Below are 19,318 nucleotides of genomic sequence, written 5' to 3' on the forward strand. Positions count from 1 at the left end.
TCCCCTTTATTCTTTCTTGAGTTATGACAGACTTTCTTCACAACATTTTACTTTTGTTTCTAGTCTCTCTTATGTTTTCATCCCTAAAACCACAGGTGAAGCACTATCTCATCCAGGGTGGCGCCAGGCGATGCTTGATGAAATGCAGGCACTTCACTCCAATGGCACTTGGGATCTTGTTCGTACTCCTCCCGGGAAGTCTGTTGTTGGTTGTCGATGGGTGTTCACAGTTAAAGTTGGTCCTGATGGCACTGTTGATCGCCTTAAAGCTCGCTTAATGGCCAAGGGATACACACAGATCTTTGGTCTTGATTATGGGGATACCTTTTCTCCTGTTGCTAAGATGGCTTCTGTTCGCTTGTTTCTTGCCCTTGCCGCCATTCATCACTGGCCCCTTCTTCAACTTGATATTAAGAATGCTTTTCTACATGGTGACTTGCAGGAGGAAGTTTATATGGAGCAACCACCAGGTTTTGTTGCTCAGGGGGAGAGTTCTGGAATGATATGTAAACTTCGGAAATCTTTATATGGCCTGAAGCAATCTCCTCGGGCCTGGTTTACCCGCTTTAGTTCAGTTGTTGAATCCTTTGGATTAATCAGAAACAAAGCCGATCATTCTGTCTTTTACCGGCATAGCTCTTCTGGCCAGTGCGTTTATCTCCTGGTCTATGTTGATGACATTATCATTACAGGCAGTGATCAGACCGGGATTGATCTGTTGAAAGAGCATTTATTCAATCAATTTCAGACCAAAGATCTTGGCAGACTTCGATATTTCTTGGGGATCGAAGTTGCACAGTCTAGGCGGGGCATTTCCATCTGTCAGAGGAAGTATGCACTGGATATCCTAGATGAGACTGGCATGTTAGGCTGTAAACCCATTGATACACCTATGGACCCCAATGTTAAGTTATTACCAGGACAGGGGGAGCCACTGCCAGATCCTAGTCGCTACCGCCGACTAGTTGGAAAATTGAATTATCTTACTGTGACAAGGCCAGATATCTCCTTCGCAGTGAGTGTTGCAAGTCAATTTCTTGATTCTCCCTGTGACTCCCATTGGGATGCAGTTATTAGAATTCTCCGATATATTAAAAAGGCGCCAGGAAGAGGTTTATTATATACAAATAAAGGGAGTTCAGAGATCTCTAGTTATTCAGATGCTGACTGGGCAGGTTCTCCTTCAGATAGACGATCCACCTCAGGGTATTGTGTTCTCTTCGGAGGAAATTTGATCTCTTGGAAGAGTAAGAAGCAAACTGTGGTCGCCAGATCCAGTGCGGAGGCTGAATATCGGGCAATGGCAAATGCAACCTGTGAGCTCATCTGGCTGAGTCAATTGCTGAAGGAACTCCATCTCTGTGAACAAAGGCCTATGAAGCTCATTTGTGACAACCAAGCCGCTTTGCATATATTCTCTAACCCAGTCTTTCATGAGAGGACCAAGCATATAGAAATTGACTGTCATTTTGTTAGAGAAAAGATCCAGTCAAGGGAGATCGAGACAACATTTGTCAATTCCAATGATCAACTTGCGGATGTATTCACTAAAGCTCTTAGAGGTCCCCGAATAGATCATATTTGTAACAAGCTGAGAGCTTTTGATATATACGCACCAGCTTGAGGGGGAGTGTTAGAAATAATATTAATTTATTATTATTAGAATAGTCTAGATTGTGGGCTTGGCCCATTAGGTCATCCCATTAGGTCTTTTAGTCTCTATAAATAGAGAGCCTCCTTGTACAGACTTACACACTTGAATATACAATATATTTCAGATTCAATTGTTGTGTTGCCTTTGTCCATGTTCATAAACAACATCGCAGTAAGTTGGATCCTAGGGCTCTTAAGTGTGTCTTCCTTAGTTATGCCCCTGATTAAAAAGGCTACAAGTGTTATCATCCTCCGAGTGGAAATTTTTTTGTTTCTATGGATGTTATCTTTCATGAATCTGAGTCTTTTTTCTAGGGTACCCATCTTCAGGGGGAGAGAAGTTCTTCAGAAGACTTGTCCTCTTCCTTCTTTGAGTCTAGGTCGTCCTTGTCTACTCCTACACCTCTCCTTCCTGTGTCTACTCCTGATGTGTCAGAACCTTCAAGTACACCTGAGATACGGAAAATTTTGACACCTGAATTGGTATATCAGAGGAGGAAACAACCCATACTGCTTCACCAGCAACCTCAATCGTCTGAATCACTGGTATGTCTTGAATCTCTTGTTTCTGAACTTGATATTATTGTCTCTGATGACTTACCCATTGCTTCTGATAATTTACCCAGTATCTTTCATGACTTACCCATTGCCTTAAGAAAAGGAAAAAGATCTTGCACTCAATTTCCTATCTCTCAATTTGTTTCTTCTACTAACCTTTCTATGCAGCACAAAATTTTTATGTCAGCACTAGATTCCATCTCTATCCCAAAATCAGTGCACGATGCATTAAAAGATAAGAATTGGGTTCAGGCCATGCAAGAGGAGATGAATGCCTTGGAGAAGAATAAAACATGGGAGGTTATTGATAAACCCAATGGAAAGAAAGCAGTAGGGTGCAGATGAGTTTATGCCCTAAAGTACAATTCTGATGGTACTCTTGAGAGATATAAGGCTCGATTAGTCGCCAAGGGTTACACTCAGACCTATGGCATTGATTATGAAGAAACTTTTCCCCAGTTGCAAAGATGAATACTGTGAGAGCCTTGTTGTCCCTTGCTGCCCATCACAACTGGGATATAAATCAATTTGATGTGAGGATTGCTTTCCTTAATGGTGAATTAGAAGAAGTTTACATGGAAATCTCGCCTGGTTTTGACTCTATGGATGGAGAAAATAAAGTTTGTAGATTAAAGAAGGCCTTCTTATGGATTGAAGCAGTCTCCTCGTGCTTGGTTTGAGAGGTTTACTAAGGTTATGATGACCTTAGGATACAAACAGAGTCAAGGAGACCACACACTTTTCTTTAAGCACTCCCAAGATGGTAAGCTTACTGTGTTCCTTGTATATGTTGATGACATTATTATAACAGGGGATGATATTGCGGAGAGACATGTTCTGCAAGCACGACTAGCCTCTGAATTTGAGATTAAAGACCTTGGGTTGAAATATTTCCTAGGGATAGAGGTAGCTCATTCAAAGGAAGTAATTTTTATCAGTCAGAGGAAATATGTCCTGGATCTTCTTAAAAAAGCAGGAAAACTTAGGTGTATACCATCTAGTACTCCTATTGAGAAGAATCACAAGATTGGTTATGAAGAGGAGAGTCCTCCAGTTGATAAAAGACAATATCAACGGCTAGTTGGGAGACTGATATATTTGGCTCGTACTAGATCAGACCTAGCTTATGTTGTTGGTATTGTGAGTCAGTTCATGCATAATCCAAAAGAAAAACACATGCAAGCAGTAGAGAGAATTCTTCAGTACCTTAAAGTCACTCCTGGTAAAGGATTGTTATTCCGGCATGATGGCAATCTCTCTTTAGAAGTTTATACTGATGCCGATTATGTTGGATCTGTGACTGACCGTCGATCTACTACTGGTTATTGTATGTTCCTTTGTGGTAACTTAGTGACATGGAGGAGTAAGAAACAGGATGTGGTTGCCAGGTCAAGTGTAGAGGCTGAATTTTGAGCTATGGCTCAAGGCATTTGTGAATTATTGTGGTTGAAGATTATACTTGATGATCTTAAAATAAGATATGAAGGACCTATGAAGCTATTTTGTGATAATAAGTTAGCCATTTGTATAGCTCATAATCTAGTTCAACATGATCGGACTAAGCATATTGGCAACGGGAAAATCATCTGAGGCAACAATATTTGGTTCAGAAACAAGAGAAGTAATAATATTAGGATCAGAAACAAGAGATTCAGGGCTTACCAGTGGTTTAGACGATTGAGGTTGCTGGTGAAGCAGTGTGGGCTGCTTTCTCCTGTGATATACCAACTCAGGTGTCACAATCCTCCGTATTTCTGGTGTATTGGATGGGTTAGACACAGAAGAATTAGAAACAAGAGGAAGAGGTGTAGGAGAAGACATGGATGGTCCAGACTCAAAGATAGAAGGTGATGAATCCACTGAAGAACTGCTCTCCCCCTGAAGATAAGGACTTGGGAAAAAGGACTCATATTCATGAAATGTAACATCCATTGAGACAAAGAATTTCCGACTAGCATGATGATAGCACTTGTAGCCTTTCTTATCAGGGGCATAACCTAGGAAGATACATTTGAGAGCCTTAGGATCCAACTTACTGCGAAAATGTTTATGATCGTGGACAAAGACAACACACCCAAAAACCCGTGGTTGAAGACTCTGCATAGAGGGAACAGAGGAAAAGAATGAAGTCATTGAGTGAATAGGACTTACATTGGCAAGGACCCGAGAGGGCAAGCGGTTGATTAAGAAAGCTGCAGTAAGAATGGTATCTCCCCAGTAGAACTTGGGTACATTATTCTGAAAAAGTAAGGCACGAGCAACTTCAAGAAGACGTCGATTCTTCCTCTCAGCAACTCCATTTTGTTGAGGGGTGTCCACACAAGTAAGTTCATGAATCATGCCCTAATCTTGGATGAATTTGAAAAGACGCTGATTGACATATTCGGTACCATTGTCGGACCTTAGTCTTTTAATTCTTTTACCAAATTGGGTCTCAATTATTTTATAAAATCGAAAGAATAACTGTGGTACCTCAGATTTTTCATGCATTAAAAAACCCAGGTTACACGAGTGCAATCATCAATGAAAGAAACAAACCATTTATTACCAGAAGCATGAGGAACTTTAGAAGGACCTCAAACATCAGAATGAACAAGATCAACACTTTTAATGGTACTAGAAGGAAAAGAGACACGATGGTGTTTAGCAAACTCACAAACATCACAATGAAAACACTCAACAGACTTAGACAAAAATAATGATGGAAATAAAGACTTAAGCAAACGAAATGGAGGATGCCCCAAGCGTTTATGATGGAGCCAAATCAAAGAGTCGACAGTAGACTGAGACTGAGTCGATAAGGTGTGATCCTTAGTATACTTTGCAGAAGATTCTGGCACCAGATAGTACAACCCACCTTGCTCCTTAGCACCCCTAATCGTCTTCCCCGTGGCGAGATCCTGAAAAACACAATAAGTAGGGAAGAAAGTTACACTGCAATTCAAATCTTTGGTAATTTTATGGATAGAAAGAAGATTAGTGGAGAGTTTGGGAACATAAAGAGCATTTTGGAGAAGTAAGGAAGGTTGTAAATATATGTTACCAGAACCCACAACTGATGTGTGTGAGCCATCAGCCACGACTATTGTATGGGTGCTAATAGTAGGGTTATAAGAAAGAAAAGGGTCAGCACAACAAGCTATATGATCAGTAGCACCAGAATCGATAATCCAAGAATGTTTAAAATCAGTATAAGAAGAAAGAAAAGAATGATAATGGAGCTCATACCAGTCATAGCCAAAACACTAGTACTAGAGGGCTTACTCAGAGAATCAAGCATAGTCCGAATCCGCTCCAACTCATCTCGGCGAATAGAAATAAATTTCGAAGATGCACCATTTGAACCCGTCATAATGTTGAGGTGAAAATCACACAAACGCAAATCCAAATGATGTCTAACCGAAGAGAAAACACAAATCTGGAAAGAGGAGACAAAACCGAGCTGTTCTGTCTTGGAACAAATTTTTTACTTTTTTTTGCTGAACAGTACCTCGTGAACAATGCGCGTGAACAGTACCCGATGAACAGACCCCCCGATGAACAGTGCGCGCGATGAACAGTACCACGGTAGAAAAGGAGTCAAACAAAGATCCTCTCAGTCCAAAAGGTCCCCGGAAAGAAAACTTTTTCCTGTGGCGGCGAGAGGCAAACAAATAGGGTTCCGCTTTGAAGGCGGAATCCGCGGAAGTAGAGCCCTTAGAATCGAGAGCTTTGATACCAAGTTGAAAAAAAGAGATAATCTTATTGATAAAATTGTATATTACATCTATACTATTGCTCTCCATTTAAAGAGACTTAATAACCTAATGGGCTAAGCCTAAAGAAGATTCTAGAATGGAAATAAATAAATAAATAAATAAACAAATACAATTATTTACAACAGTTAAGGTGGGTGAAGAAAAATTAAGTATATTTAAGAACTTAGTCCATGAAGGCTTACAAAAATTTTAGTTTAGTTCAAAAAGGCTCATGCTGTAAATGGTGTCTCACCTGGGTTCTTTAAGGCTGAAATCCAGTTTAAAGACTTAGATCTCTTTCCCTGCATCACGTGGCACCTGCCTGTGCCACGTTGATGCTTTCAGCAAGAGTTGATGAGTCCATTTATGCTGAAAAGTTGCACATGGTGGTGATTGCTGTCAATAATGTATGGCTGTATTGGAGCTGAAATTTTATTAGGTTGTGTGATGGTTTAATTTTTCATTTTCTCTATGTTCTTATTTATTTATTTTTATTTCATATATATTATTTTTCTTATTTACTATTGTTAGAAATATAATATAAACGGGCAGGATCATCTTATACCAGTATAAGAATAATAAGTCTTACATCAAATTTTAACTGTTGATTTTCGTACATCTAACGGTTAAGATTTAATGGGTCTCACTCATTAATTAATTATTAATCCCCAATAAATCTCAACTATTAGATGCACGGAAATCAACGGTTAAAATTTAGTATAGGACTTATTATTCTTATATCGGTGTAAGTTGATCCTATATCTAATATAAAATATAAAACTATTCATCTATCTTTACCTGACGACTTAAGCTTTTGGGTTGAACTAGTTGCGTGACATGGTATCAGAGTCTATGACCAAGTGGTATATAATTCGATCATTGCCGCTCTCATTCTTTTAATAAATAATTAATTGTGGAATTTCTTAGTATGGATAGGTGGGTCTATACATTTTTCACTTTTCAAACCCAATGTGCTCGTGTTAGAGAGCATGTTAGAAATATAATATAAACTATTCATCTGCCTTCATATAACTGTTTAAGCTTTTGGTAGAATTGGTTGTTGACAATTATTTATTTTTCCTCGATCTATTCTTGCTTTTATTTGAGTGTGCACCTACTATTTTGGGATAAAGGTTATGTTGTTTTGTGATGGATTGATCCCTTTGCAATCTATTGTATTATTTATACGTGCTTCTGGCATTAAGAACTGAATTACGTACACTACTATGCATGCAGCCAGAGTCATCTTACAATATCAGACATTGCAAGGAAGGCTTTTCTTTACAGTGTATGTTTCTTTCTTATTTTATCTCTCTCTTATAAGCCTGAATGTCAGAAGAAGAGGCAATGAATTAGATGTGACTCTGAAGTTTGATCACCAAATTTGGTGCTTCGAATTTCCCATACAGTCCTGCATTTAATCTCCTAAGAAAGATTTTGTAAGTTTACATGCCCTCTCATTCAAATTTAGTACTTTTACAATATTCCTGTAGCACTTTATGGAAGGCCATACAAAAAGTGCTCCAATATCTCGCTTACCCCTCATCACTGTTCTAGATACCAAGCATCATCTGAGGGACATTCCAGTTTTCCAGGTAAGATCCCGGTGACAATTTGATTTTGAGACTGATTTCTTCTCCTTAGACTTTTTTGTTCAATCAACTCTTACCATTTATCTACTGCCAGCCATTTCATTTGGAGCTAAATTTTTTCAATAAAGAGAACCGAGTTCTTCATTATCCCGTCAGGGCTTTCTATGTGGATGGACCAAATCTTATGGCATATAATCTCTCATCTGGATCTGAGAGTATCTACAAGAAGCTTTATAATTCGGTAACGTAGAGAGAGTAATAAGTTCACAAGTATCACGTCGTCCCTCTAACTTCTAGTGATACTATCATTTGCATAATATTGATATGTTGTAAATATTAATATTAATATGTTGTACTTTATCAACTTTGTATAGATTCCTGGGAATGTGGAGTATCAAGCAAAATACCTTATTTACAGTAAAAAGCAACATCTATTTCTTGTAGTTTATGAATTCAGTGGTACTACAAATGAAGTTGTGCTTTACCGGGAAAATACTGATGCAGAGACGGTAAACAGTAAAAGCAGCACAGTGAAAGGTAAATATGTACGTGGAAGGCATTTATTTTCTTTCTTCTAGAGTTTGGTCATGCATTATGTGCAGTAAATAAATGAAGTAATTGTCTACAGGTCGAGATGCAGCATTTATTGGTCCCAATGAAAATCAGTTTGCTATTCTTGATGATGACAAGACAGGGTTGGCGGTATATATTCTACCAGGAGGGGTCTCGCAAGAAGCTAAGGAAAATGATAATTTTTTGGAAGAAAACCAACCTACAGAAACTAGTGATGGTTCAATTCGTGGCCCAACGCCATTTATGTTTGAAACTGAAGTTGATCGTATCTTTTCTACTCCTTTAGGTGCTTGAATACATACATATATTCATACATTATCATGATATGTTTGTGTGTCTATGTGTGTAGGCACAGGATCCGTTGATACTGGTATAAATTAAAATCAATCTTACTCAAATGAATTACCTTCTATAGAGTGAAATTCTCACAAAATCCAGTGTTGGATATAAATTTTGTATTGTGCACATCACACGCATAAAATCTCACATTAGAGACCTTTTGTACTCCATAAAAAATTCTTTAAGATTAATGTATACCATACATTTCAAATAAATGGAAATATCTACCATTTTTTTTGTAAAATATTTCTTGTTCAAATTTTCTGAAATTTATCTTGCAAGATTTACACTATATTTACTCACATTTCAACAGTTGGATTGATTAAAATAATTTTCTAGAAGAAATCATTGAGCGTAAGTGTATTAAGTAATTGGTGTCAATTGATCCCTGCCAATACACACAAACACACACGCTCACATATTTTTACATGCTTAGCATTAGTTTATTAGTAGTATAAAGGATTGATTTTATTTTTTTGCTTGTTGTAGATTCAACTTTGATGTTTGCTTCTCATGGGAACCAAATTGGTTTAGTAAAGCTTATACAAGGATACCGCCTTTCAACTTCAACTTCAACTTCTGATGGCCATTATACATCTGCCAAGAGCGTGGGCAAAAAGTCAATCAAGTTGAAAAGGAACGAGAATGTACTACAGGTATCATGCAGTACCCTGCTTATGACTTGAACTAGTATTGGTACACGCCTCCTCTGTGCATAAGTAGAAAAAGAGAGAGATAAGAGTGAAGAAAAAAGAAGAAAGTGGAGAGACGAAGAGGAAGTGTGTTTATTTAAAAATTTATTCTTTCTTTAAAAAATTATATTAATTTTATAACCAGGATATTAATTTAAAAATTATATTAATTTTAGTGTAAATAATCTTTTAGTCCCTCATAGTAAAACAGAACTGATCTTAGGGAGATGAAATGAACCAAAATTCAGAAGTGGCCATGTCAGCATAAATTGTCCGCTTGAGCAACTTCAATTAATACGGTCACCATAAATTGAAGAATGGACCAAGTTGTTGGGGATTGTAAGGGACAAAATATCATGTTATTGTCATTCTCAGTGTATCTCTCTTGTGTTCTGAAGCTGATTATGGGTGGACTGAGGATGTCAAAACCATATATTAAATAACGAGAGAAAGAGAGGAACATTTGAAATAATACTGTGTATATTAACTGATGAAGGATGTACAATATATAAACAAACTAATGGGCTAAGCCCAAACCTAATGTAATCATACCTAATACAAAATAAGGAAACCCTAATTACAATATATTTCTAACACTCCCCCTCAAGCTGGAGCGTATAGGTCATATGCACCAAGCTTGTGACATATAAACTCTATTCGAGGACCTTACAAAGATTTTGTAAACACATCTGCTAATTGCTCATTAGAGGGTACAAAGCTAATTTTAATTTCACCAGCAAGAACCTTTTCTCGAACAAAGTGACAATCTATTTCTATATGCTTGGTCCTTTCATGAAACACTGGATTTGATGAAATGTGTAGAGCTGCTTGATTATCACAAATGAGAGTTGCCTGTCCAGTGTCTCCAGACTTAAGCTCTCTGAGAAGTTGTTTAAGCCAGATGAGCTCGCAAGTAGTAGTCGCCATGGAGCGGTATTCTGCTTCAGCACTTGATCTGGCAACTACGCTTTGTTTCTTACTTTTTCAAGAAATCAAGTTGCCTCCAACAAAGACACAATACCCAGAAGTAGATCTCCTATCAACTGGACAACCAGCTCAATCAGCATCACAGTACCCAACATCTTTATCATGACCTTTATCTTCATATTCAAGGCCTTTTCCTGGAGATGCCTTGATATACTTAAGAATACAAATAACTGCATTCCAATGTTCTTGACATGGAGAATTGAGAAATTGACTGACAACACTAACTGCAAAGGAAATATCAGGCCGAGTGACTGTGAGGTAGTTCAATTTTCCAACCAATCTCCTATACTGCTCAGGATCTGAAAAGGGCTTCCCCTGATTTGGTAGAAGCTTGATACTTGGATCCATAGGAGTATCAACAGACTTTGAATTCAACAAAGCAGTTTCTTCAAGAATATCCAGAGCATATTTCCTCTGAGATATCACAACACCAGCTTTAGATTGGGCCACCTCGATTCCCAAGAAATATCGAAGTTTCCCAAGATCCTTAGTCAAAAAATGATGACATAAATGTTGTTTCAATCGAGTGATCCCATGCCGATCACTGCCTGTGATGATAATGTCATCCACATATACCACCAGATAAATAGATCCAGAAGCAGAATGACGATAAAAGAGAGAATGATCAGCTGCACTCCGAGTCATGCCAAATTGTTGAACAACACTGCTAAATTTACCAAACCAAGCTCTTGGAGATTATTTGAGGCCATAGAGAGACTTACGAAGACGACAAACAAGACCTGACTCCCCCTGAGTAACAAATCCAGGAGGTTGCTCCATATAAATTTCTTCCTCAAGATCACCATGAAGAAAAACATTCTTGATATCCAGTTGGTAGAGAGGCCAATGGCGAATAGCAGCCATGGCAATAAAAAGGCGAACAGTAGACATTTTCGCCACAGGAGAAAAAGTATCAATAAAATCCAAGCCAAAGACCTGAGTGAAACCCTTCGTCACCAAGCGAGCTTTAAGACGATCCACTTGACCATCAAGTCCAACCTTAACAGCATAAATCCATCTGCAACCAACCACAGATTTTCCAGAAGGAAGAGGCATCAGGTCCCATGTGCCATTATGATGAAGAGCATTCATTTCATCAATCATAGCTTGTCTCTCTATCCCGAATGTGAAAATGCATCACATGTGGTCTTAGGAACAGATATAGAGGACAAAGAGGAAAGGCAAGCAAAATATGATGGAGAAAGACGATGATAACTAATATTGACTGTATACCTGGCCGGAGGGCGAGTATCACGAGTACCCTTACGAAGAGCAATGGGAAGGTCACTATCCGAATGTGGGACCGAAGCCGTGGGAGGAGATGCAGTTGAATGTGAGTCCACAGATACATCTAACGAACTATGCTCGATCTCATCAGCAGAAGAGGTGATAGAAGGAGAGTCATAAACATGGACGGGTAAAGACGGAAGGTAAAGAAGGTCACCTGAGAAGGACGACTGTACAGAATCAGTATCCACAGGAGTAGTAGAGGATCCAAAAAAGGGAACTGATTCAAAAAAGGAGACATCCGCCGAGATAAAGTATTGACGTAAAGTGGGAGAGTAGCAACGGTAACCCTTTTGAGATCGAGGATAACCCAGAAAAACATATTTATGAGACTTGGGAGCTAACTTATTCAGACCTGGACCAAGATTCTGAAGCTTTGCAAGACTAGGATAGCCCAGACGAGCATGTATAGTAAGAGGAGAATCCACAGTGGAGCAGGCTGAAGAAGAGGGAACTAGTTGATAGAGGCCCTGAGACTCACATCCTTTGGTAATCTCCTTCCCCGAACTCCGATCCTGAAAGATGACAGAGGTTTTAGTAAAAGAAACAACACAGTCAATGGATTTGGTCAAATGACTAACAGAAAGTAAGTTAAAAGGAGAATCAGGAACATATAGAACATGATCCAGAGATAAATTGGGTAAAAGAAGAACCGTGTCAATCCCCCTTGATTGGACCAGAGACCCATTGGCCATAGTAATAGTGGGAAAAGAACCAGTAGTACAAAGGGAAGTGAATAAGGACTTATTACCAGAAATGTGATCAGAAGCCCCAGAATCAAGAGTCCAAGGGCCTATAGAGTGCAACTGAGAGATGCTAGCAAAAGAATTACCAGTGGGTGCAATGGATGCAGTAGGACCTGATGTTTGCTTCTCAGACCACCAAGTCACAAATTCGTTCAGAAGAGCAGCTGGAGGTTGTGCACTGGAAGGTAACTCTAGAGCCGAGGTACTAGGGAAAGCCTGAGCAACATGAGCATTCCGAGGAGGTGGAGATGGCCTTCCATGAAGCTTCCAACAGCGGTCAACAGTATGATTGGTCTGATGACAATGAGTGCATAATAGCTTTCCTTTAGAGAATCGACGTCCACGACCATACCCTTGAGCAGCAAGAGCGGAAGAGTCAACAGAATCCACTGGGGGCATCATAGGAGGTGTTGATGACGTAGAGGGCTTAGAGGGAATTCTAAGCAAGGTAGACATCACGGAATCCAGTGTAGGAACTGTAGCAGATCCCAAAATTTGATCCCGATTGGCAGTTAAACGGTCAGGCAAACCATATAAAATGAACAACATAAAAAGTGTATTACGTTGTTCCTGTTCCTTAGTAACATCACCAGTGAGAGGCAGAAGTTCATTAAGATCATGAAGTAGACTCTGAGCTTTCCCCAAATATTCAGTCATAGGACAATGGAAGTCTCGAGGAGCAAAGGTAGTCATCAATTTCTGACACACACCATAGAGTCTCTGGGTATCATTGGTGTGCCGTACTTTTGCCTGATTCCAAACAGCTTCACAAATACTAGCAGGTCGAAAAATCTGCTTAATAGACGGATGAAGAGTAGTTTAATGAGACTACACAACTGAGCATCAATCATCTTCCATCGTGTGCGCTCATTTTCCGCCACAGATTCAGCCTTAGTGGTAAAAGATGGGATTGATAATTCTGCCCATCCAACCAAAGTCGCAGATCGGAAGACCAAGAATCATAGTTGGACCCATCCAATTTATCCACACTCAACGGAGCAAGGATATAATTTGAAAAAATAGTAGACTCCGACTTTCGTCCAGCCAGAGTCCCAGAAACAGAAACATTGGAGACAGGAAAGTCTATAAACAAAAAAAAAAAAAAAAATCAGAAAGAACAGATCATACAACTAACCGGTAGAAGAGGGATCTGTGCGTCAACGCAAAAAGATGTCGAAACAGAAAAACAAGACCGGATCCAGAATCGTCTCAGCAAAACGAAAAAATCGCAACCAACCGCGGCCGGAAAGGAGGCTCCACGCGTCGCCGGTTAGAGGAGAGTGCTGAAACTTGCACGCGCATGTGAGAGCGCGTGGGACGTCTTCTGAGGGGGCGGCCGGTGCCGTTGTGACCACGTTGTCAAGACGATCACGGCGGTAGGCTGCGTGCAAATACCACCAGACGGTGATGGTTGACGGTACAGAAGCGTGAATGCGGAAGAAAATCGTCCAGAAACTGACAACGAGACAATTTCGGGAAAAAAATTGTAAAATACGATGAACAGTGGGTTCATCGGAAAAAAAAAATTCAAAGTTCCTTAGGCTCTTGATACCATGTAAATAACGAGAGAAAGAGAGGAACATTCGAAATAATACTGTGTATATTAACTGATGAAGGATGTACAATATATAAACAAACTAATGGGTTAAGCCCAAACCTATTGTAATCATACCTAATACAAAATAAGGAAACTCTAATTACAATATATTTCTAACAACCTATATCACATTAACATTTCCATTTGTGGAATTTAAACTCTAGACTCTCTGCCCATATATTTCTTGGAAGTCTTCTAAAAATTGTGTTGAAGAATAGGAGTTTGTGTTGGTTAGCATTTCTGAATCTTAAGCCTTTTGCATGTATAATTATTTAGCCAATTTGTTGCCTCTGTTCAGAGCTTGTTCCCTTGACCTATGGGTTGCTATTACTGATGGCCTTTTATAATATCCCAAAAAGCTAAAAAAAGATTGTTATAGACATTTCACGTTCTTAGATTTTATTAAATAAAAAGTTTTCATTGGACGAAAAGATATCTACAATAGTTAGGAGATCCTCAGCTTTAGTTAAGATTGAGAGTTAAAAGAAAATAATACATGTTAGAGAAGTGTAAAATCATTAAGATAGTCTAATAGTTTAAGCTTTTGGGTTGAATTGATTCTTTACATGGTATCAGAGCCTGGTTGTCATGGTTCGATCCTCACCGCCTCCCATTTAATTAATAATTAATTAAGTCTTGTGGAGTTGCTTAGCACATGTAGGTGGGTCTGTGCATTGTCTACTCATCAAGCCCAGTAGGCTCTCTTGTGAGGAGATGTGTTAGCTATATAAAACCATTAATGTAATTTCACCCAACAACTTAACCTTTTGGGTTGAATTGGTTCTTTACATGATATCAGAGTCTCGATGTTACGCATTCGATCCTCACCGCCTCTTATTTAATTAATAATTAATTAAGACTTGTGGAGTTTCTTAGCACAGGTAGGTGGGTCGGTGTCTCACCCATCAACTTAAACTTTTGGGTGAAGCTACCTTAATGATTTTATACTTCTCTAACAATACATAAATAAAAAATAACACAGAATGAAAACAAAACTTGATAGCTATTATGCGGGTCTTTGTTTAATCATATAATATGAGTTGTCTACAAACTTTTCTCACTAGAAGTCATGTTATAACACCAATAATGCTTTTGTCCTCGTATCCTTGTTATCTTTGTCTCTCCATTATTTTTGTGTGTCACATATTGATAATATCCCCACCATACATGTTTCACTATTACCATTATAAGTAAGGGTTTGATGTTTGTCATTTTAAATGACATAAGTTATGTCATTTTAGAAGAGAGATAAACACAAAGAATGGAAATCAAGAGAGAGAAAGTGAGTGATTTTTTTTTTAATTTAAATTTTAAATAAAAAATATTATTTTGTGTCTATCTCTCGCTTAAAATGACATAACTTTATGTCATTTAAAATGACAAACATTTTTTCCTATAAGTAATTGTCGTTAGAAATATTCCAAGTTGCAAAACATTTCTGCATAACAATTGTAGTACAGTGCTTTCTTACACGAATAGGACAAAATAATATTGGTATATTGTTTGACAAAAATAAAATTTCAAAAGCTACATGCATGCCTTTAATAATTAAAAGCCACAGGCATGACTTTAATATTTAAAAATAATAATTGAACTATTACATGACCCATTACCGCAATTACACTCAGTACATGACAACAATGCAAAACAACTCTCAACAAAAATCAATAATGTATTGTGCAAACAAACTAGGATTTAAAGCGAGCACCCATGACAATTCTCAACACAAAAATTTCAAAACCATGGTTCAAGAGTTCACTTGGAATAGGGGTGTCAAAACAAGTTATGACACGAGAGTCGCTCGCGACACGACACGAAAATTCTTGTTCGGGTTGACACGTAAAAAAAATTCGTATTGTGTTGTGTCAACACGAATTCGACCCATATTTTTTTATTATTATTATTTTAATTTCGACCCTTTTTTATTTTTTTTGGTCAATTTGTTTTGACCCATAGTTTGCGTGTCATTCGTGTCATGTTTTGTTATCCGGCAAAAAATTAGTGTGGTGTTCGTGTTATGTGTATTGCTGTCGTGTCAAATTCGTGTCGTGTCGACCCATTTTGGAATCCCTGCACCACCCTTTCTCAGGTTTTTCTTCCTCTCACAGTCTCGATCTTCTCATGGGATCATGTTACCCTTCGAATACTTCCTCACAAAAGATTTAGCCAAACCTATTGTTTTATCTTCATCTAGGGGAGGCAATACGGGTCAACCCGACACGACACGTTTTCGACCCGTACACTATTTGACATGACCCGTTTTGTAAACGGGTCACAAAACACGAACCCTGACACGACCCGCAAAATTTAAAATTTAAAAAAAAGTGGGATTTTTTGAAAAATAAATAAATTAAAAACAATAAAAAAATAAAAAATAAAATAAAAAAAGATTAGCTTCTGTTTCTTGAGATTTTTAGTTCCTTGTATTCTTTTCTATACTAAACAATGACTATATATATCAATATATAAATGAATAAAAATAATAATATAATAAAATATCTAATTGAAAATTAAAAAAATGACACTGTGCGGGTTGACACGTGAACCCGCGGGTTGACACGTGACCCGACACGAAAAAAAACGAGTCACATTTACACAACCCTGACACGACCCGCCCTAACCCGCGGGTTGACACGACACGTGATTTGGCAGGTCGGGTCACGGGTCAATACCTGTATTGCCACCCCTATCTTCATCCTTACCTTCTCCTTCAAGGTTACTGCACAACAATATGGTTTGTGCTATAGTTTCTAATACCAAATATTTCTTCCTCACTAACTATTAACAATTACTCATCTTATAGCTCCATTAGCTTACCTCTTGATCTTGGTTTACCCCGTCACCAGCCCTAGAACATCATGTTAAGCATGAAAAATCACCCTATTCTTGCATCCCATCGATTCTCCTCCTCTTCTTACTCTTGTCAACACAATCCCTATAAGGTTCTATGCATATAATAAATATTTTTTTTTATAACTAGACATATTATCATTAAGGAAAATGGAATATGAGTGTTACACTTTTTTTATCACCCACAAAGAAAACTGAAGGCCTCTTTTAGATCCTTGCCTCCCTTTGATAAAGGTCATTACTCATTAGTTCTATGTAACGCCCCGTTTGCAGCCGGTTAATTAACATACATATGATAGTGTGCGCAACATGCTTAACTTAATTAATTCGGAAGCTAACTGAATAAATTATCTCTTTTTTCTTATGTATTGCAAACTTTTTCACTTCCATGGCCAAAATCAAACAGACAGCATTTCCTCTGTATTTTGGACCACTGGGGATAATTCCCACCAAGATAATTTCAACCTGATTAACAGTTTAATATAATCCAAGCATCCACCATATTACCCAGCCATCCATGGCATAGGCTATCTCAGAATCATAACAGATCTCAAAATAATATCCATAGAGTTACTTACATGATTACATCAACCAACCAAAAGAGATGTAATCAAATAAGTAACCTATATATATACAGACATAACTAACAAAATAGATAAATTATTAACATGACATAGACATCTCCTATGCTCTCAAAATAATGACATGGCATATAGATACATATCCAAAATAAATTCATGCCAAATACTCATTGGCATATCAATCAAATCATACTATCATGTCAGATAGTATCTCTCCTCTGGCCTCTCGCCATGCGATGCCTCAGCATCATCAACTCCTGTACCTGAAATGGTAATCCCCATAACGCGGGGTGAGATAATATAATTACCTCAGTAAGTTAGGGACCCTAGGAAGACTCCTCCACCCCTAAGCTCACTTCTGGTATAAACACAGTATAAAATCCATGCATGCATCAGAATATGTATGACAATGCAGTGTGCAATAATGTAATCCTACTGGCCAGAGAATATAACAAGTATGCATTACGCAAGGAAACACCGTCTTGCAACATACCGTATGAGGAAACACGGTCTCATACTATGCGTAAGAAAACACCGTCTTATTCCTCACACAAGGAAACACCATCTTGTGTGGCACACCAACATACATACATATACATGCAACATATAACATCTTTTTTACATATCATATCAAACTACCACCCTCCCTCGGAGTTTGGTGGAACAAACGGGGGATTAACCCCAAGGACCGAAAGCTTACCTGAAATAGCGCTTTTCCTAGCCTCTTCCAAGTCAAAGGGTCCACAAGCCAACAAAATGCTCAACAAATGACCAACACACCTATCCATGGTGAATTTATCACAGTTAAACATATATCAATTTCATATAAGTTTCACATCAAACCATTATTTGATACTTACCTCAATCTCAAGTAATCAAGAGCCTTGCTCAATGTCCATGCTCTTGTTCCACAAGTCCACTTGGTCTCACACTATAACCAAGGAATACATTTCCATTATTATCCATCATCAATGCATACATACGGTACTATTCATCTCTGCAGTACTATTCACGTATACGCCACTATTCATGTATACGACACTATTCAAAAATACAGTATCTTTAATTTTTTCGAATACATTTTCACCGTTAAAATCCTCATCTAAACACTTTTCTCAACATGAGCTAAGCCTGAATCAAGCTCTAACATGCTCAATCAAACCAAACTTTCAAAATAGAAACCTAAATTCAATCTTCCTCAAAACTCAAAGAAAACTAGGATTTCTTAACATAAACTTACTTAGAATGAAGGGGAAAGCTTACTTCAAGCTCCCATGGCTTCAAGCTCAATCAAAATCCCTATTTTCCATGAAATTCAAAATCTTAGAGACAGAATATCTCTCTCTACAGTGAACCCCACACGAAAAATACTGGTACCAATGGATTCCTCTCGAAATTTTTCACAAGTTTGGCTTTGGAACTGAGTGATTTGGAGGTCTCTAGCTCAAGTTATGAATTTCGGAAGATTTAAAATCAAAATCTCCTTTTTCCAACTCTTTCTCCTCTGTCGTCGATCCGTCCGTGGAGCTATCATACACGGACACACAATTTTTTTGAGAAATGGCGTGTCGGACACGTGTCCGACACGGACACGCTCCGACACGTTCGGACACGCGGTCAATATTTTAGGACACGTGGTCAACTCTTGGACACATTTTTTCGACACGCAATCAACTTTTTCTGACACGTGGTCAACGCTAGGACACGCTCGGACACGTTTTTTTTTTTTTTTTTTTTACAAACTTTTTGATACTTGCTGGGGAGCCTCTTTGGTTTAACCCTTGACGCCATAAAATCCAATTCCTCCACAAAACTTGCGCCCAAATATCATCCCTGCAAAGCCACAACCATTCAATATCGCTGACAATTACACAGTGCTTGCAACAACCACCTCCCATTTCCATTTAAAACTCCCCAAGACCGAAAAAGTTCATAGCTTTAACCCAAAAGAAACACCAGCTGTGAAACGGGTGTTTCGCATACCCACCCAAATCAAGGGAAAAGGCGAAAACAAAGGTTCTGATGCAGGTAAAAAGAAGAAGAAGAAGTTGAAGTTCATAAGACGATGTACCTGTGGTTAGAGAGAGAGAATGAATAGAAGGAGAAGAGTGGTATCGCGAAGGCAC

General features: G+C 38.4%; 1 protein-coding gene across 2 annotated transcripts in view; it reads left to right on the top strand.

The window, feature by feature from the left end:
* LOC133287491 (uncharacterized) overlaps window positions 1–19,318 on the top strand; it is a 44,331-nt gene that overhangs the window by 17,325 nt on the left and 7,688 nt on the right. For both annotated transcript variants that reach the window (XM_061485123.1, XM_061485130.1), the window contains exons 11-16: window positions 7,185–7,236; window positions 7,442–7,543; window positions 7,635–7,781; window positions 7,915–8,077; window positions 8,169–8,399; window positions 8,942–9,108. In XM_061485123.1, coding sequence (XP_061341107.1) covers window positions 7,185–7,236; window positions 7,442–7,543; window positions 7,635–7,781; window positions 7,915–8,077; window positions 8,169–8,399; window positions 8,942–9,108 — 862 coding nt within the window. The remainder of the gene's footprint in view (window positions 1–7,184; window positions 7,237–7,441; window positions 7,544–7,634; window positions 7,782–7,914; window positions 8,078–8,168; window positions 8,400–8,941; window positions 9,109–19,318) is intronic.

Source organism: Gastrolobium bilobum, unplaced genomic scaffold, assembly GCF_033153095.1.
Source record: "Gastrolobium bilobum isolate Gb01-03AN ecotype WA unplaced genomic scaffold, APGP_CSIRO_Gbil_v1 utg2810, whole genome shotgun sequence".
Taxonomy (NCBI): Eukaryota; Viridiplantae; Streptophyta; class Magnoliopsida; order Fabales; family Fabaceae; genus Gastrolobium; species Gastrolobium bilobum.